At 41.4% G+C, this 21,217-nt stretch overlaps 1 protein-coding gene across 2 annotated transcripts in view; it reads right to left on the reverse strand.

Annotated features, from left to right (window-relative positions):
• The window catches only part of FAM81B (family with sequence similarity 81 member B), a 28,512-nt gene extending 8,979 nt beyond the window's left edge, over window positions 1–19,533 (reverse strand). Inside the window, exons 1-6 of one of the 2 annotated variants that reach the window (XM_081930221.1) lie at window positions 19,358–19,533; window positions 15,043–15,113; window positions 10,622–10,735; window positions 9,130–9,388; window positions 5,385–5,503; window positions 1,508–1,637 (exon numbers count right to left, since the gene is read on the reverse strand). In XM_081930221.1, the coding sequence (XP_081786347.1) occupies window positions 1,508–1,637; window positions 5,385–5,503; window positions 9,130–9,388; window positions 10,622–10,698 (585 nt within the window). In that variant the 5' untranslated portion in view covers window positions 10,699–10,735; window positions 15,043–15,113; window positions 19,358–19,533. The remainder of the gene's footprint in view (window positions 1–1,507; window positions 1,638–5,384; window positions 5,504–9,129; window positions 9,389–10,621; window positions 10,736–15,042; window positions 15,114–19,357) is intronic. The other variant, XM_081930222.1, reaches the window with a different exon arrangement.
• Between the last annotated feature and the right edge of the window lie 1,684 nt (window positions 19,534–21,217).

Below are 21,217 nucleotides of genomic sequence, written 5' to 3' on the forward strand. Positions count from 1 at the left end.
CAACTACTATTAATTTCTCACAATTCCCTTGAGTGATACGATTGTTGATGCTCCAGGGCTCTGTGGGAAGCTTTTGCCTGTCTATCACTCAGTAAGTTGGCTGGGAATCCAGGGGAGGCATATGCAGTGGTGGGCCCTGTCTAATGCCTCAGGGTGCCTGGTGCTGACACTGTTTTGGGGTTACAGGCCTATATATGTCAAAAAAGGTAGAGCTAGCAAGCAATAGCTAATCTCCTTATAGATATGAAAGTGTAATCCACTGTTGTCTATTACTTTAATAAGTCTGCACATGCTCAGTGGCAGAGTTGAGGCTGGCAGCAGTCACCTTTATGGGCAGCTGGCTCATTACCTCAGAACAGTTTGGATGCTGCCTTTTTGCCTCCTTTCTGTAAGGCCCTGAATGCCTAAGAGCAGGTTAGTAGTAAGGTTCCCTTTCAAGTTTTAAAATGAATTACGAATCTCCTCAGCAAGTTCCTTGCTTGTTGATGCTTTTGTGTTGCAAAGGGCTGTAAATTTCAGTTCCTGAGTGCCAGCTTGTTTGCGAGAGAGCTGCTGTGGAACTGAAGTGAACAACAAAATGCTCTGTCTTCATTACTTGCTAACCGTACCCAGATTTCACATATCTGAGATTTACAGATAGGCTTTCCAGACAGGCTTATGCAACTTTTATTTTTTTATTTTTTGGTATGATTCTTACATTCTTTTGTTTATCAAATGTCTTTATTGTCTCTGAAGAGATTCATACAAAGGTAAATCAAAACACCAAACAGAAGCATATAAATAAGGTTTTTACATAATTTTAGGACACTTATGTAAATTATACGATTAATAAAACAGAGCACTGAGTTCTTTCTTTCAGGTTGTGTCACCAGAAAACTTTTTCCTGAAGCTTAATCTATATGCTGTCTGGAAGGGCAAATTGCCTCTTCTCTGTGCTCACAAACAATTTTGTCCTCTTAATATAGACATTCCCAGACTGAGCTTTTGCCCTCAAGCATGGGCCTCAAATACACAAAACACTGAAAATTGGGCTCCTGTAAGATTAAATCTAAAATTATTTTGGGATTTCAATTTTTTTTAAAAAAACCCTGGAAAAAACTGTGTATTCTTACAACTCCATTCTATTAATGTTAATAATTTTACACACCTTTGTACAGTGTTTAGTTTTCAATACTGAAGAAGTACTACCTCTCGCAATATTTAGTATTAACAATCCAATGGATTCTTTTAAACAAACCATAGGTAGCACTAACCACAGTTTGTCTGTTTAGATGATACAAGCTTCCAATGGTAGTAATTGCTTCCAAACTGCTCAACAGAAGAAGCAAAATGGGAGACCATGTAAGCCAAGGCTTTCTGTAACTCCTTCATGGTACATTAAATTATAGTTCGAACTCAGCCTCCGTCTTTCACTAAGGTCAGTCAGTAGTTTGGAATCAAATGGGGAACTGGGGCAATGTCTGACACACCTTAAAGATTTGAATAACAAACATTCAGATTCACTCACCTTCAACTCCAAATTATTTGCATAATTTTCTACAGTAGACTTGATTGCATGAATTTCTTTCTCTTGTTTTGAGATCTCATGCCTGATGATATTTATATCTCCAGAGAGTTTTGCAATGCTGGCATCACATCTGGAAGCAAAGGTAGATGACAGAATGCAAAGTAGTGTTAACAGTCCTCAAAAATTCCCACAGCCCCATCAATACCTGACACCATCTCTCACCTAGAAGTGCATCGACCCAAACCTTTAACTTTCCTCCATAAGGCAGAATCCATACACCATGCACTTAGCTCTTTGACTCTTACCTAAAGACACCCCCTCCAATCAATTCATTCTATTTGAGGCTGCCTTTGAAGAGTATCTTGAAAGTAAAGGTAAAGGTAAAGGTACCCCTGCCCGTACGGGCCAGTCTTGCCAGACTCTGGGGTTGTGCGCCCATCTCACTCAAGAGGCCGGGGGCCAGCGCTGTCCGAAGACACTTCCGGGTCACGTGGCCAGCGTGACATCGCTGCTCTAGCGAGCCAGAGCTGCACACGGAAACGCCGTTTACCTTCCCACTAGAAAGCGGTCCCTATTTATCTACTTGCACCCGAGGGTGCTTTCGAACTGCTAGGTTGGCAGGCGCTGGGACCGAACAACGGGAGTGCACCCCGCCGCGGGGATTCGAACCGCCGACCTTTCAATCGGCAAGCCCTAGGCGCTGAGGCTTTAACCCACAGCGCCACCCGCGTCCCCAACATCTTGAAACTACACTGGTGCAAAATGTTAACCAGAGCAGTTGCTGTAACACCTGTTCTGTACAGTATCATGGGTTCCATGGTCATGTTATTTTGTTAGGCAACATCAAGGCTTGCAAATATGGAGGTAATCATTTGTGCTCCCGGGCACAGAACCAAGAGGCTGAGCTTTCTTTTTAAGATAAAAAATAAGTCTATAGCCCTCTTAGAAAGTTATGAAGCAAAACATGTAGATACCCTAAGAAATTTCTGTGAAATGAGGCAGCCTGGCTGCTCCTGCCTACCAGTGCTTTTAGCCAATGGGTGAATAATTGCTATGATTGAAAAGTGAGTTGTTTGGATACAAGGAAAAAGGAATCCGTGGGATCCTAAAGAGAATCCAACACGCCCATCCTTATTGCACTGTTCTTAGTTTACTCTTATTTTCTAGTCCTTGGCAGCTTCATAGTTTCTCCTTCCGTTTTTCTTAGCAGCAAGGAGGCATTTTTCTGGTGGGTATATATTGCTCTACAGGAGGGAAAGTACAGTCTTTTATTAAGAATTTATTGTATAATTAACTTACAGCGCAATGCTATACATGTCCACCCAGAAGACAGTCTTTTTGTGTTTAATGGGGCATATTCCCAGGTAAGTGGCTGCAGGATGGCAGCTTAGGTTTTGGTTTGGCACTGGGGGGAACTGGGTTCTTCTGCCTTGCGGGATTGCAGGGGTGTAGTATGGGGGGGTGCCAGAGGGGCTATGGCCCTGGGCATGGATTTTTGAGGGGGCTTGAAGCAGCCGTCCCCATACAGCCGCCTAGCCCAGCGCTTCTCTCCTGGGCGTCAGAAGAACCAACACCCACAGCGAGAAGCGTCAGGCTGGGCTGCACTGGGGGCATAAATTTTCCCCATCACTCATGCTCTAGAAGGGCATATTCCCTGAACATGGAAAAGTAGCTTTCAGATGTGTAGAGGCGGGTCCTAAGCAAGCATAGTAACAGCTTTTGTACTAGAGGTTTTTCAGTATTTCAAATTAGGCTAGCTCAACATTTCTATAAGAGAGCACTAGAAACAAGCAATATGCAAAAAGTGCTCATAATGTGGTATCAATCATTCCCTTGTACTATAGCTTAATCTAAGAGCAATTACTCATTTAAAATTGACTGCTTAAATACAGCTACTAAAGCCAGCCTTTATTGCTGCAATGTCAGGAGGTTGTGCTGAGCCTAGAGATTTGTGCTCGCTCATCTCACTCTCACAAAAAAAGGTGGAATAAATTGGCCTTACTTTAATAAAATAACCCAGGGAACGAACACTAATTATTTAGATCACTACTTGCTCTGTTAATTATATAGGAAAGTGTCACATTTTAAATTGTTTATCCCCTGCAATTCCTAATACGGTGTTTCAGTGCCAACCTTAAGACCAGAATATAATCCACACTCTGAGACACTATTAAATACGCAGGCCAAGTTCAATTACTACTCCAAAGGGGGTGATCTCATGGCAGATGGAATATCTGTGCAAAAGTGTTGAATGGTAATTCAGTTTCATCGACCACACATTTTCCTATGTTGCTTAATATTTGTGTACTTGATCTACACCAATACCATTCCAAGGCCAATAAATAATTTCTTTTGTTTGACTCTTGTGACTAAGGAGTTTGTGAAATCAAGACAGCTTCTGTGATCCATGGATAAAAGCTTGAAAGTGCAATTCCTGTAGTTTCTGTCCAAAAGCCTCTTTCCAATTCCAGTCTATTTAAAACCCAGTAACCACCTGCAAGGCAGCAGCATTGTAACTTACCCCATATCCCTGTTTCTAGTTTCAGCTCATGTTAAGAATCCTATTTTTATCAATCATCTCACTGTGTGGCAATATTAATGAGGCAATATTTATACCAAAATTTAACATAGTATTATAAGTTGGGGGTGGAGGAAATAGGCTCTGTGTGAGATCCTTCTGCATCCAGCAATGTTAAAATATAAGCCAGGCTAGCTTCCTGTGTTGAGGTGATGGCATGGCCATCAAAGGGAACAAAGGAATGGGGCTCTGTGTGAGACAGCAAATGGGTGGGGCCCCTCCCCCAGATCACAGTTAGAAGATAGTGCCGGAGTCTGGAGTAGAGTTTGGCTGTGACGTAACCTAGAAGTAAAGCAGCAAGCTGGAGAGTCAGAGCAATGTTTGATTTCTATTTGAATCCAAGGCTGTAGCTGTGGGAGAACAAGATGGTTTTTGGGTGTTCATGTTGTGAACCCCTCCATCATAGGCTCAGGTGGTATATATGTGTAAATAAACCATATATCATGAAGACTCCACAGTCTTCATTGTGTGCCACTTCCAAAAAGAAACATGAGCCCTGGGTAAGATCCTGGAAAGCCTGGAATTTCTTACTGCTCAGAAATTGGGGTGATGTACAACAACATGTACAGAACATTTCCTCCAGCTTTGAACTTAAGAGGCACCAGTTCAGCATTCTACAAATGGGAGTCTTCAATTATAAAACCAAGGCATAAAACCAATATCACTTCAAAACTACACGATACATTAAATCACTTGTGTCCCCCTCTTAAAAAGAGGCCTACGTGTTTCAGTACCATGGCAGTGGAATAGGATCTACACTTCCCCCAGATGCTGTGATACTGATCATTGCCACTGTTTGCCGAAGCTGCTATTTGCCCCAGGAGAGAAAGTTCTTGTGGGCAAGTAGCAGCTTCCTGTTCAGAGCAAATGGTGCTGAGGGTAGCACTTTTCATCAGGCCCTCAGTGTTGGTGAAATATAACTCCCTATGCCACCAGCACCAATTATGATTTGGATCAGCCTCCATCCACCACCACACAGTTCATAGAGAGAAGGTGGCAAACCACACATTTAATGTAACATGTAGTTTTGTTATTGTAATGTGCTTTGTTTAAGGACACTCCGTTTTAGGGTTGGGGTGTTTGTATGGAGAAGGTTCTTGTGTCGCCACACAATGCATCTGCCCCCACGATGGAACACAGAGAAAGGCCTCTTCCAAAAATCTGAAGGTGCAGGTATGATGATAAAACTAGTGGTGCTCCTTCAGGTATTTGGGTCCCCAGCCCAGGATGTTGAAAATGTGAGCCAAGGTGCAAATATTGTTGAGGTAGGTTTCCCCTAATAGAGTATGTCAAACTTACCTAGCTACTCTTCCACGTAGATCTCCAACTCCCTGCAAGTGTTTATGGTCTAGACTCTGCATAGCAAAGTTAGTTCCTGATGTTGCATCATCTCTTGATTTTATTTGCCTCTCCAGAACCTATAATTTGAGCAGAATTGCAAAGGACTGTACCAATACGTGTTCAGTTTATTGTTTTATACAAATTATTGTTGTTGCTTTTATTATTATTTATTAAATTTGTATACCACCCATCATCTGAAGATCGCAGGGTGGTGGTTCACAACATAAGAACACGTGTTATACAAACACACAAACTGCTGTTATTACTTAAAATGGGGGGCCTTACATTGGAAGCTAAAGAGCAGTTGAGTCTGCACTGGTTTACATTTTTAATGGGCTAAGGCAATTCCTTTACCATAGAGATTATCACGTTCCTCAGACCTGGTGGTACCTTTGGTCCCACACTGTCGAAGCTTCCAATATCTGCCTGTCTTTGTGTATACAATTTTCATCCATATTGCCGACATTCAATATAGAATCTTGAGATATGGGGAAGGTTCCTAAGGCCCTAATCACATTATTTATATTTTCCCTGGCAAGTGAACTGGTCTCCAAACCAAACAATCCAATGGATGAATAAACTAGGTCTGACAGCATAGTGGCAGCTGAATAATGAAAGTGTAGAGCAGTTTGTACTGTGGAAATGGGGACTTTGCTGTGGTCCAAATGGAAAGAAGGGAGGCCGTGCATAACCTGAAAGCAGGAAAGCCAAAGCTAGGCGGAAAGTTCCTTGAAACCACACTACATTCCTCACACCCATCTCCCTAAAGGCAAGACATTTGGTCTGGTTCAGATGTAAGGGGAAATCATCATTTCCCACTATATGAATTGGAGTTGTATGCGCCCTGAACAACCCAGGCTCTGAAATTTACCCTGGCTTCTTTTAACAAATCAGCTTTAGACAAGCCATTATTTCCATTCTCATGGCAAGGAAAGGTGAAAGGGGAGGGGGAGCATGTGAGTACAAGGCTCACCACAATTCATTCAGATATCAGGAAACCATGGCTTCTGTTATGCCTTAATTGGACCATAGTGTGTGCCTCTAGAGCTGCCCAGAAACTTAATTTTAAGAAATATATTGTTGTTAGCTATCAACAGGGAAGGCATGCATAGCCAGGCTGCAGGCTGCCTAAGAATATCACAAAACTGTGTTACTGATACTGTCTGTGCCACAAGTTCACCACCTAAGGACTAAATGCTCATAGTGGGGTGGGAGAGCTGAAAATAATGTCAAAATATTTCACACCTGGCCATCAATGTGCCACTTTGGTTCCAGATACTACATGGGTCGACAAGTCTGAAAAGCCCGGGACACAATGTTTCCCCTTGTATTGTTCACACAGTACATTTGCTAATGTGGCTGATACTTCTGGCACTCAATTATATGTAACACTCAGGCCCAGATGAGACATTTTATTTATTTTATTCAGTGACAGTGTGAATCATGAGAGCTATATACAGTGAGAGGGGTGTTTCTCTCTCTGAAACAGGAAGTGCACTCTGAGTATTGTATTTTCTTTAATGTTTGATGCTGTTAAATCAAATAAGGCTGGGGTAAAGGTTTTATGGTCATATTTGCAGGGGTTGGGCTAGATGACCTTTGGGGATACCTTCCAATTGTATAATTCTATGGTTTTATGATTTTTTTTGGGGGGGGGGTAAACCTGGTGTTTATTTTGCTCTAGGAGGCTTAGTTTGGTCAGAATCTAGTAAAAACTCCCAGAGTTAATGCAAAATACATTACTTCTGATAAATGAGCCACTATAGCCGCTAGAGGGCCGTGAAAATTTGTGTCCTGGGCTTTTTAGACTTGTCTACCCATGTACTATCTGAAACCAAAGGGAAACATTGGTTGCCAGATGTGATTTCCCCCCCCAGCTGTCTCACTCCACTATAAAGCTGTTAATTCTGAGAATTCATGAGAGTGTGGGAATAGAGAACATTCTCTCCTTGCCTGCCTTTAACTTTGTTCTAAGTGATTCATTATTATTTCATGAATATAACTGAAACAACAATGTTTAAGTACTCTTTCAAAACATTTTTAATTATGCTGAATCTCCCCATAATTTGAAATACTCTATTAGAATGTGTCTGTCCTCCTAATGGTTTTGTTATTTTATATAACATGGAAGTGCTGATTGCTTAGCAAGTAGCAGGACAAACCAAAGAAATCCATCGTGGCTTTATGACTCTACTCAATTTACCTCCTCATGTGGAATATCATTAATGCTTCCATCAGTATAGTTGCTATGACTCTGAGAATAGGGTTGTTAGCTTACAGTCTCTCTGGTGGCCAACTCTGCCAGGATCCAAATTCATGGTTATTATGGCAGTCTCTTCTTCCAGTGCAAAAGAGGCTAATTAAAAACAACCTTTGTGCCAGGAAGTATTTCATTATTATGACAGTTTTTTAAATGCTAAGTTTGTGTGTGGGTAAAATAAATGTCTCGACTCAAGAGGGTGGGGTGGGGGATTGCAACTACCTGACCCCCAATTAACACCCAGTTTCATGCATGGAAGAAGAAAAAGCCACAATAATCTGTAAGCAAAACATAAGGTATGAGGGAAGCTGGCTGTAGAATCCTAAAAAAACAACTTGAGGTAGGTCCAGAAACATATAGTAGGGAGCTTTTTTCATCAATAGAGTATGGAGAAACATTCCCTACCTGCAATTTGAAAGGCTATAGTCCATAATTCTGTCACCTCGTAGTTGTAAATTTTTAAGCTCTGGGGAAGGGGGTGTCTTGTTGGTGTTTCTCTAGTGTTTGAGCTGTACCAGGGAATACTTCCTGGATTATTGTTATGGGGCAAAGACACAAGGGCCCTAAAATGTTTCAGGAAGGCTAGAGTCTAAGTCAGAGCTTTCCAAACTGTGTCACAACACGTTAGTGTGTTGGCTGCAGTGTGTAGGTGTGTCGCGTGAACTCTCCCAGCTCCCAGGGCTGAAAAGGGGTTAGTTTCTGAATTCCAGGGGCCAAAGTGCAAAGAAAAGAGAGTCACAATTACCTTTCTGGATACTCAGCTGAAAATGCCTTTGAAGATAAACTAGTACATATTTTACCTTGGTGACTCGAACGCTTTGGCTCCCGAACGCCGCAAACCCAGAAGTGAGTGTTCTGGTTTGCAAATGTTTTTGGAAGCCGAATGTTCGACATGGCTACGTGGCTTCCGATTGAGTGCAGGAAGCTCCTGCAGCCAATCGGAAGCCGCACCATGGTTTTTGACCACTTTCAGAAGTCGAACGGACTTCCAGGACGGATTCTGTTTGAGAACCAAGGTACGACTGTACATAGATCTTAAAGCCTGCATGTACTCTTTCTGAATATATAAGCAACATCCAAGTTCTGCGATGACTTATGGGGGAATGGGAATCAAAGTTCCTCTACCCAAATCCCTCTTTTCCCTAGTTTGGGCGTAAGAGATGTATCTGAGCAACAAGTCAGAATCTGTCCTTTGAGGCTTCCCCTGTCCTAATGGTGATCATCGCTCCCAGGTAATTTGCATTCAGAAGTCAGTGCAAAAAGCAGATGTTGGCAGCTAGCTGGCTAGACTTGCTGCCTCCTGGGGAGAACAAAGATATGCATATTTTATAAGTAACTTAATCTTAAGTAAACCCATCTGGAGCTGAACACAACATAGCTACTGAATAAACCAGAGCTTTAACAAATTGTCAGCAATGCCAGACACAACTGCGGTGGTGGTACCTCTATGTCGTGGCTCAGCTTTTTAACTATGCTTGTGATCGTCTGTATGTGGTTCTCCAGGAGCTGGCGTGCTGCTGTCTCCCCTTGCTGAACGCCTTTATTTCCATGAAGGTAAGAAACGAGGCCATCTTTGATCCGAAAGGCCTGATCCAGGAGGACAGCTGTGGTCCTCTCCTGGTTGGACAGCCGGTCTTCAAGGGAATGCACTCTGCTTCCAGAAACATGCGGAATCGTAGGCAGGAAAGGCTGGCTCTGACTCCTGTCCAACAAGAAACCGAATGAGTTAAAAGGTTATGGAGTTAAAGGTAAGGCATATATTAGAATGCCCAGCTATGACAGCAGTGTAAAATAAGAAAGGTAAAGTGTATTCAGGTTGTTGTAATCCCCTCCTCTCGCCCCCCTCACTTCATACCTATCTTTTAAACAAAATTTATACAATGCTTGAATCTAAATAAGCAGTTTACAGTAAAATAAAATGAAACATAAAAATTTTAAAGAACATAATGTTAAAAAACACATTTGAAATCATTCAAAAACTTAAATCAACAGTAAGCTGAAAACATATTAAAACACATGTAACCTCTTCATGTTTGGATAGGCTTGCCTAAACTAGGGCTGCCATATTTCCAGACATTTTCCCCGGACATTACTGGGATTTCAAAGGCAGAATTGACGTCTGGGGGGAATTTTCGAAAGGCGGCGCTTTGCCCTGGATCTTAGGCGTTGTTGGCTTTTTTGGCATTTTTGTAAAAATAAAATAAAATAAATTGGGGTGTCCTGGCTTTTACTTTTTGAAATATGTCAACCCCAGAGTCATCCACGACTGGACCTAACGGTCAGGGGTCCCTTTACCCTTTACCTTTTACAGAGTATAGGAACCAAATGTGTTTTTATTTCCTTACATACTGCACTAACACATTCATTTACAAGGTATCTTCACCATGATAGAGACATAATATAAATTACTGTACTTTTCCATGTATAAGATGAGGTTTTTTTACTCAAAAATAGTGTCAAAAAGGGGGGTATCTTATATACGGATAGTGCATGGGGGGGTGATTGGTTGCAGCCGCGAACAGGAGCTTGTAAGTGGTGATTTTTTGGGTGATTGGGGGCTGCGTCAAGTGCTGCTTTGGATTGGCTGCTGCTGTGGTAATTGGGTGGGTGATTGGTTGCTGTGGCAAGGGCTGCTGTTGATTGGCTGCCGCTTTGGCAATAGGAGTTGCGATTGCCATCTGATGTTGGTGAGTGGGCAGGCGCATGTTGGCTTCAGCGATGCGAGCAATTGTCAGTGTTTGTCAGTTGGGTTAGTGATTTTCAGCATTTCCTTTGAAAAAAGCTCAAGAACCCTGGGCAATCCTTCCCAAAAAAGCTCAACAACTTCTGGCAATCTCCCCCCATTTTCTTAAATTTGAGTCCCCCAAAATAGGGGGGGTGTTATACATGGGGGCATGTTATACATGGGAAAATACGGTACTTTGAAGACACCCACCCTCCACTTTGGCCTGCCATCATCATAGGAATATAGGAAGCTGCCTCAATTGAAGTCAGAGCATTGCCAGTGTTCATGTTAGCTTAGGCTGGATCTACATCAATTGTAAAAATGCTGTGAAAAATAAAAACGTAAGAAAGCTGTCAATGCAATTTTCTATTGATGGTGGATCACTGCTCTCCAGCAGCCTCTGGTGTCACATTTTTATAACACATTTTAAATGTTTTAACTGACCATTGTAGATTTGCCCTTAGTTTTGTCTACATGGACTGTCAGTGCCTTTCCAGGATTTCAGACAGTGATGTCTCCCAATCCTTCCTGGAGATGCCAGGGATTGAACCTGGGACTCACCTGCATACGAAAGAGACGCTCTACCACTAAGCTATAACGTTTCCTCATGTACCTCCTGGGGGTTATGTGTGTGGAGTCCCCTGACATTGCCAACTATCAGAATAGAATTGACACACAGTCAGCTTCTCTTGCTTTCTGGCTTCATAAACTAACCTGGCAAATTGTGGGCAAAGACAGACCACAAATAAAAAGTGGTCTTGTTGCTGGTAGGAGTTGTCCAGCAGATTTTGGGACAAGGACTGGCATATCTTATCTTGCCTCTAGCAAAGGATACCCTTAAAAGGGAGGGCTACACACTGGTGCTGGAAAGATCAAACCCTAACTTTGAATTTATTATTTAACAATTAAAAACAAGAGGTATTAGAAATTTCTTAAAGAAAATACTTGAAAATTAGAATACAAAACTATTTTGAAAATGTCTACCAAAAAAAAAAGCATTTTTAAAAAGCCGTTCCAGCAAGCAGTGTTACAAATTTTAGATCACCTGGGCTTGATACTTTGATAGCAGAATTTTGTGTTATAAAACATCCATGACATTTGTGTTATGTCCAGATCTTGAGCTGAAGCAATTAATGCTAGGAGCTGTAATAAAAATGCAGAGTCTGTCTGCTGGCGTGACTTCAAATTGACAGTAGCAGTGCCAAATCACATTAATTTTTCAGGGGATCAGTCCATATGGAATAGAGTATCCATCTCTGGCTCCAGCTCCAAAATCTTAATGGCTGAAGAATGAATGGCTCTAGCAGTTTCATCACAGCATGTCCCAGTTGCCATAAGACAAATTATTTACACCCACATTTGTTAGAGGCAAGAGCTGAGTGCAGAGGGGGGCCAAAGATGGTCAAACTATCCCAGAGGAAGCATGACATGCTCCCCACCAGAGGCACTGCCCCTCCCCTGACACCCCATACACCTTTGGTCCCCACTCTACATTCAGCTGTCACCTGTGGCTCCTAGAATCTGTCAGCATGTGCTAGCATCCACATCCTGGGAAATTATTATTACTGGTCAGCTAAACCAGGTGTGGGCAGCTGATGGGTTTAAACGCTCAGTGAGTTAGGGACTTGTTACCCCCTGCATGTGAAGAGAGGCTCCAGTGGATGGAGCCGACATGATCAATAGTGCATCTGCACGTGCTGTAGAGGGAAATGAGGGGCAGATGGGGCTTGCTAACCTGGGAAGGTAGCCCACCCAGGAGGAAAAGTCTGGCCTTAAACCTCCACTGCCTTTTGCCTATACTCATTTGTGAGAAAGGCTTTGGGTGTAACCACTGAGAAATAATCTCTATCTGCTGCCATTCAGGATATCTTTGGGGAAAGGAAAGACAGAGGAGTAAACCCTACACAATTCCAGAGTGGAGTCCCTAAGGCGGTTGGATGGCATCTTTTGTGCCTCCTTCCGGCAACTCCTGCAGCTAAGTTGGTATAAAATGTACTATTTTGTTTTCTTTTGGAAATGTACTATTTTGTTTTCTTCCATATAAACTGCCCAGGCTTGCTCCCTGGAGAGGTCGCTTCAGTGCTGCTAATGCAGCAAAAACAATGTGGGAGGCAGCAGCTACAAGTTATAAGCTCAACCAGACAGGCATAAGGTACCAGCGCTACAGGTTGCCTTTGTCAGTGGGAGAGAGATCATTGTGTCTCACTGGTCAGCTACTGCCCATCTTAAGCCAGGCAGACCCCGGTCAATACAGTGCAGACCCGCCACTGTCTACCTGCTTCAATGGGCATGTGTAGCTTAGAGTATAACTTGACAAGCAGACTGAACCACTGCACCAGGCAACAGAGTAAAGAAAGAAACTATCTTGGGCCTAGCAAGCTGGAATGTCAGGACCATGTATCCCGGCTTGTCCAACCGACCTGGTGCAGATTAATGACTCATGGAAGACAGCCATCATTGACCCTGAGCAGAAAACGCTCAACATTCTGTCTGTGATAGAACCACCGATTAAGGGCTCAGAATGCTTGCTCTCTTTCTGTCTCTCAACCACCTCTAGTGTGGTTAACATCTTGAGCATTTACCATGTGCTCTGACATACAGATCAAAAATCAGTTCTAGGGGGAACTAGACCAGACTGTCTGGATGGTCCCAGCCTGCAAACACCTATTCCTGCAGGGAGATTTCAATGCCAGAGTTGTGGGACAACTGCAACACATGGGACAACTGCACAGGCCACTTTGGTATTGGCAGCATGAATGAGAACAGACAAATTGAACTGTGTCAGGTCACATGGCACGTGGGTGACGCTGTGGTCTAAACCACTGAGCCTCTTGGGCTTGCTGATCAGAAGGTCGGCAGTTCAAATCCCCATGACGGGGTGAGCTCCCGTTGCTCTGTCCCAGCTCCTGCTAACCTAGTAGTTTGAAAGCACACCAGTGCAAGTAGATAAATAGGTACTGCTGCAGTGGGAAGGTAAACGGTGTTTCCATGCACTCTGGTTTCCATCATGGCGTTCGGTTGTGCCAGAAGCAGTTTAGCCATGCTGGCCACATGACCCGGAAAGCTGTCTGTGAACAAACGCCAGCTCCCTCAGCCTCAAAGCGAGATGAGTTCCGCAACCCCATAATCGCCTTTGACCGGACTTAACCGTCCAGACCTTTTACCTTTAGTGCTGACTGTAATACAGATCACTCCCTGGTGGTGAGAAAGATCCTTCTCCAGCCAACGAGAACCCATAGCACAAAGCAGGAAGTGCAGAGCCTTGAAACAACACTGCCAGGACAGTAATGCCTAAACTTTGTAAACACTGATTCCATCAAACAAGCACAACTGAACTACCCTAGAGACAGTGCCAGAGTAAGGTGGGACTACATCGAAGAGGCAACCTGCAATACAGCTATGTCCTCTTTTGGCAAAAGTGAGCAACAGATCCCCAGCTGGTTTGAGGCTCAAATCTGAAAAGTGGAATGAAAATAAGTTTGAATTCACCCCCATTGTCTCTCGAGACAGACGGATGCCAACAACATTAGAGGCAACAAATATAAACAAGAAATCATTTGGACTTAGAAATGTCCATGTCATGAGCCTTACAACATGCATCTAACTGCTTCATTCCCAGCAGATTCCATGGGCTCAAGGACATGATTTCCAGAGCACTGAAATTCTGCCAAATAGTTGCATATCTCTTTTCCAGCACTGCTTTCCTCCCAGAGCTGAAGTAAATAAATGCAGCTCAGTCTCCTCCAACACGGGCAAAGGGGATCTGTCTTTCACAGATAGAAACCAAATCAGATCCTTGTATCGTATAAACACAGTGAACCCAAACATAGCCAAACTAGCTAATACTTCATTCCTTTGGAAAATGCTGGTTACTCTTACTACCTCTGTTTGTACTAATTATATTTCTTATGAGAAATGTGACAGCAGGTGTCAGAGTGACTGGTTGCAGGAACCCATACATGAAACACGGATAAATTATTTATGCTTGTTGACCTTGTGAAATTTGTATCTGAGAAGAATGTAAATGATAACCTACTGCAATGACCTTGCTTCCTGAGAAACAGCAGCCTGTGGAAATGTGTGAGGTTTGTACCTTTAGCTCAGCTCAGCTTGTTTTTCTCTGGCTTTCACTACTTTTTATCAGGAACTATGCTATGATTAATTTCTAGCTGTGCCATCATGAATGCTTCAAGGTTGTTCTTAAAACCTGCAAAGAGGATTTTCTTTGACTTCAAAAATTCAAATTTTAGTTCAGCTATACTGTACTTTTAAAAAATGCTTTTTATTTCTACTATGGTATCTCAGATTGCCCAAAGAGTATCAGAACCTGCAGAGAGATTTATGGAACTTTTGTTTGCTTGCTTTTTAAGTGAGCCATTCTGAAAAGTGGGATATAAATAATTGTCTATAAAGAATTTGTACATCGACTAGTTAAAACACTGACAAAGTTAAGGAAAATATCTGCAATATGAACAAAAGACAGACTTTGCATATTGAATGTGGTCAACAGCTCTTAGCAATGTCACATTCTTTAGTAATGATGAACATCATCACAAAGTCTTGTTTGCCTTAACAATTTATGTCAAATGAATGGTATCTTAAATGATGGAAATCCTAGATGACTAACTTACTTGTCAAGGTATTTAATCGGCTCAGTTGTGTTCTCTGTTGACATCTTTATTTGAAGTAGTATCTGTAAGACCTTTACAAGGGCAAGAAAACATTATTAATCATGAGCTTCAGATGAACTAATCAAACCAACTACAGCCCACTTATAGGACAATATAACCTCCATTTATTAAACGGCTTGCAGAAATGCCAACAGTGTAGTTAATCTAATGTCCACATAAACAAAGAGTTTGCTTTCATATATGGAGGATGCACTCAGTTATTCATTTAGCCTTTATTGGCTTAATTTAGACAATAAAATCATAAAAGAGGGGAAAAAATCCATAAAACATTGGTAATCCAGACACATTGAAAACATAAAATACTCAATAGCCACCATTAAATAACTGTTAAGTAGTTTAAAATTTGACTTTAAAAAATCTCGGCTAATTATCCTGACACAATCTCAATAGTCACCCATCAACAGACATTGGATGACAAATTCTTTGCAAGTAGATACTTTAAGCTTTAAAGGAGTCACCAGTAGGTTTCTCTGAAGTGTGTTGAAGAGATGGCAGCCCATAATTATATGGTATATTGCATCTTGTGTATTCATACCACAAGAGCAAAGTCTATTCTGGAAGGGTATTTTTTGGAACCTTCCAGACAGTACAAATGAGAGGAATGCATTTGAATGGGCTAACATAAAAACTCTATGATACAAAGGGGTATCTAAATTATAAAAATAGTTGGGCACAAACCTAAGTAAACAGATGAGCATACAGATGGGCTTAGTGTTATGCATTCAGTGGTCTGTGTTTGCCTGAGCTTGAGTCTGGATTAAGAATTCTGAGTTCCTGTGTTCTGATTCGACACATGATATCCAATCACAGAACATTTCAGGATTTGGACCTCGGCCATTGGCCCTTAAACTCCGAGTCAAGATTCGCAGCTTGGAAGTTTAGACAGCCAATCACGTTGGGAGTAGGAGTGGCCCAGGCCTTCAGAACTGTATATAAGCAGTTGCTTTGTCCCTGTTCAGCTCTGTAGCTCAATAAAGGTTCTTGCTGTTATCACCTACACTTCACTTAGTGCGGTAAAGTTTTTGAAATTCGTGATCTAACAGCCTCTGCTTAATGAGAGAGAAAATGTGTAACTCATCCAATAAGAGGAGAGAATGCATTGCAATCTCTATTTGTTTAAGTTTAAAGGTAATTAGTATGCAAAATTGTAACGAACTGACATCAAACAAAATTACCCCATCAGGCATGACAAATTAAGAAACAACCATGGGAATGTTGGCAAAAATACAATAGACAGAATGCCAGAGACCATGGAAAATGAACAAGTGTAAAAACAGCTAGGTCACATCTGCCTTCCCTGTCCTATGGGACTTATCCACCAACATGTCACCCAAGACTGAGGGATGACCAAGTAGTAGAGCATCTGCTTTGCATGCAGAAGGAGGTCCCTGGCTCAGACTTCAGCATCTCTAGGTAGGGTTGGGAGATATCCTTGTCTGAAATCCTGGAGAGATGCTTCCACTCAATGTAGAAAGATGATACTGAGGTAGCTGGACCAGTTGGTCTGGCTCAGCATCATACAGCTTCCTGTGTTTCTATTCGCTCCCATTCTGTCTGAATGTGGCATGTGATAATAGATTCCCCTGTACAAAACTTAGCTAATAAAACTATATTAGGAACCTGCACTTTGGAACTCCCCGCCTATTGCAACAAAGCATTTGCCTTTGCTAGACTCTTTTTGGGCACCTGCTAAAAGCATTCTTCTTTAGGCAAGCATACCTAGATGCTTAGAAAGCTGAAGTAATTTTAATCTTAATATTTTAGCTTTTGTATGTTTTAAAGTGGGATAGTTAATTTTTCTTCATTTTACTGCTGTGGGGTTTTTTTGTTTTGGTAAACCACTTTGCAGGTTTTTAAAAATAAATTTTATTAAATAAACAATAAATATAAATAAAATAACACAGGCCAAAACACAATCCATCCTGTAGATTTAAGTATCTGTCCATAGTCGCCTACTTGTTAACAGAGGCCCAGAATCCACATTCCTTTGTAAGAAAATATGAAATAACGTAAAACCATTTTTTGCAGACAAAAAATAAATAAATGTGGGGGGCGTGTGACAAGAAATTTTCCGCACCAGGTACTACCTGACCTTCCTACACCTTTGTTTACATGTATAAGGTCCTGAATTCAATCCCTGGAAGGTAGGACTTGAAATAATGTTAGCGGCAGGATATGAGAGAGCCAAAAGTCAAGTGCTTCAACGCATTAGGGACATACGAGTTGCAATGTCATATGGGCAAAATGGATAAACATGCCACAATTAGAGACTTTGGGAGAGGGTTTTCACCCGCAAATTATCTGGCTGATTTACAAATACCTAAGTACAGACACTCCTTTACCCTGGCCAGATTCAACGTTCTGCCCTCTGCCCTGCTGCTAGGCAGATATGAGGGCAAACCATATGAGTCACGTGTTTGCCCATGTGGCTCATCGGAAGTGGAAACAAGTCTGCATGTATTGCTGCACTGTAGTTACTACGAGGATCTACGCCTGACCTTTATTGCCCCAGTTCTACAAAAGCTTTAAAATGAACCAGAACTCCAACGTATGAGAGCCTTGGTAGAAGATAAGGTTCCTGAAATTACGATCAATGTTGCCAAATTCTGTGTAGCCGCTATTAGGCGTAGGAAACAAGAGCTCTCCAATGTCAATATGCAGGCGAAGGCAAATACTTAATTTTATTTATGCTGTCTAATTTTAAATTGCTATTATGGCCTAATCTGTATTGAAATTGTCCTTTGTTTTTTCCGGTGTTATGCTTCGCTGACTAGCTGTACGAGTTAATCTGGTCTGTGACCATTTAGTAAAATTTGATTTGATTTGAAACAATGGTTTCAAGTTACAAGAAAGGAAATTCCGACTAAACATCAGGAAGAACTTTCTGACGGAGCTGTTCTCAGTGGAAAGGTCTTCCTCAGGAGGTGGTGGACTCTCCTTCCTTGGAGGTTTTTAAGCAGAGCTTGGATAACCACCTGCCACGGATGCTTTAGTTGAGATTTCTGCATTGCAGGGGGTTGAACTAGATGACCCTTGGAGTCCCATCCAACTATGATTCTATGTCCAGTTCAAAGAGTCAGGTTGCAGATGATGAGGAAAACCCCCACCTCAGACTAGTCTGGAGAGCCACAATATCATTTTGAGTAGGCAGAACTGGAGAGATGAAATAATAGTCTGGCAGGTTCCTATTTTCCCAGAGGGAAAATTCTTGTGCAGCACTAAACTGTCCTATGAAATGGCTTTTTCTCTCCCCCCTCCCCCACCCTTCCTATGTGCAATTTTGCTCGGTGATGCAGTACTGAAGTAATAGTTAATTCATTACCGTAATTCAGAATGCTGCTACTAAAAGCAGCTTTTTCCTCCTGCTGCTATGATCATACCACTCACACAGCTATGATCTCTATACCAGCTCCTGGCTTTCAAGATCAACCCTAAGTGCTCCCTCTTCACATTTAAAGCTCTCTGCCCCTGACTATATCTCTGCGTACATTTCCCCTTATCCCCCTCTGTTCTTTCCACTCCACATTGGCTCACTTGGCTTATGAAGCTCTGTAGGTCCCTTTCACACACTTCCATGCTGTTACCTATGGTTCGGGTAATCCCTTTGCCTTTGTATCCAATTAAGCTACGCTTCTTGTCCCTCCATAAAACCCACTACCCTCAGCAAAGCCTTTTCTGAATTCTGCCTTCATATCTGATGTCAGAAGGAGACTGGGGCTGTCCTATGCCAGCTCCTTTAGTGAGGAAATTTGTCCCCCATAGCTAGCTATCTCTTTCTCATCTTCCTCACTTAAAAATAATAATCAGGAAGCCTGTTTCCCAGACACCTTTAGATATTCTACTTTGGTTAAGAAAAATCAAATGCTCCTATGGCACTCTGACATAATTTTATCATATTATGTTAAAGTAAAATATATTGCTTCGTCAAACCCCACCACTGTTGACCAGGGGTTTGGATCACAGCCAAGTTTTCTTGTCTATGTTCTAAACCAAACTGCAGTGCCTAGCATACTGTAATTAATAACTGCTAATATTTCTATTATCAGACATTCAGTTCTTTGGTACTATTCCTAGCAGTGATACATAAAAAGATTTGATGATACAGAACAAAAACATAATTCAGTTATTTCTGAATGATATTTATGGAAGAAACCTAAACTAATGAACACAACAGCACCTAAAATTCATTAAATAGCACGACAATCACAAATATCACAAAGATTTCAAGAAGCAGAAAACACCTTAAATGGTTTACCTGAGACTTAAGATGGTATAACTCTCTTCACTGAACAGTAGCTGCTCAGCAGCTTTTTGCTTAGGCGATTCGACTGTTGTTCAACTCTGAAAGATGCTTAGAACCAGCATTGCTGTTTCCCCGGTGATGCCTTGAGGTCAACATTCCATTTCCATGACTCATGACAGAACTTGGAAACCGGTATTAGTAAAAAATAGTGCTACAGTAATCTTTAACTTACAAAACAGTATTTGAATTAGTATGTACGATAATGGCTGCATGGGGTTGAGCAGAGAATCAAAAATGCCCTTTAGTACTATTAGATATATCAACCCAGGTTCCTTGTTTATCCATACAGATATAAACTATGATACTGGCGTGAAGTTTCTCCCTTGGGCTTAACTATATTCCAAAAGATTATTTAATACCCTCTCAATAAGATTTAATGTGCCTTGGATTTTCCACATGGTGGCTCTTTTTAAAGAATTGGCACCACTCTTCCCAATAAATGCATGCAAATTGCTTCATGGGGCTTCTATTAGAATGCTTGTTAGCATTTTCAGGGAGAAAGGCTGTATTTCAGTTCATTTCCACAGGTTCTGTGTTCTCAAAAACTCATATCACTGTCCCATTGGAGAGACAGAATAGCTTTTATTAGGCAGAAAAATTGTATCACGAGCGCTCTTCAAATGACCATGTGTTTGATTTCACCCCCGGAAGCACAATCCAAAGTCTCTCAAGGCATATGGGTGTCAACAAAAGCAACAAAATACACCAGCAATATAATTCATAAATATTATTCAGAGTACATTAAATTGTAGTTAATGCTTATTGTACATTCATTTCTGCTTTAACTTGATTCTAATAATCAGTGTATTCTCCTGCCTCATAAATATCTGAAGCATGTTAACTTGTTCCTTACAGCTATCTGCCAAATTTTCTCAGTCACTCAGAAAAAATAGATGGGGTATTTTGCTAATAATGCTCTGGCTTTCAATCCTAAGTTGCTGACAGGTTCATGTTTTCTTCTTGCATTGCTTTTTAAATAACCCATAAGAATGACTAACTGTCATAAAAGACACTTATTCATAATCCTGAAGTTTTTGTTTTTGTTTTACCAATATAGTTTCACTCTCCATCATATGTGAAAAAAAGATTGGCAACTCTGTAAATTTCCCAAGCAATTTGCACACACTTTCTGCAATACAAAATGTTGTAGGTGTGTTCTTTCTTTGAGATGCTCGAAGCACATCAAAACTACATAATATAATTCCACCATTCTTCAGTAACAAGCATGTTCAAATCCCTTGGGAGAAGTAATCCAATTTCTTAGGAATACAGAACTGGAAGAAAATCAGGGAAATTGCTCCACTTATAATTTTATTATATTATGCAAAGAGCAAAAGTAAACATACACAATATCTTGGCATTGGGGGCTGGTTCATAAGGGTAAATGGGGCACTGCCCCCACCAACCCCAGCATCTCCCTACTTGCCTGCTTTCTTTCTTACAACCAGCCAGGTGGTAGCTCTGCCTGTCATTGGCTGTGACTTCACCTATGGTTGCCTTCTGTCTTGTCATTCCCAATGGGCACCACCAGCCACTCCTGTATAATGGCATGGTATGATTTCTTTACATATCACATTTTGGCCCAAAGGCTGCCTAGGAGCTAAGCTGCATATTAATAAAAAAAAGACATGTACAGAATACAGTCAACAAAATAAATCACAACAATATGAAGTCACAAAATACCCACCAGTCACTAGGATATGTGTTCCTGAGCTGCCATATATACAGAATATAGATATTTTAATAAATCAATAATAAATACAGGTTTGGTTTTTCAGACAGTGGATTATAATTATAAACTCTTCTGAATAC

The sequence above is a fragment of the Podarcis melisellensis genome (assembly GCF_964234715.1).
Source record: "Podarcis melisellensis genome assembly, chromosome: 11".
NCBI classification, from domain to species: domain Eukaryota; kingdom Metazoa; phylum Chordata; class Lepidosauria; order Squamata; family Lacertidae; genus Podarcis; species Podarcis melisellensis.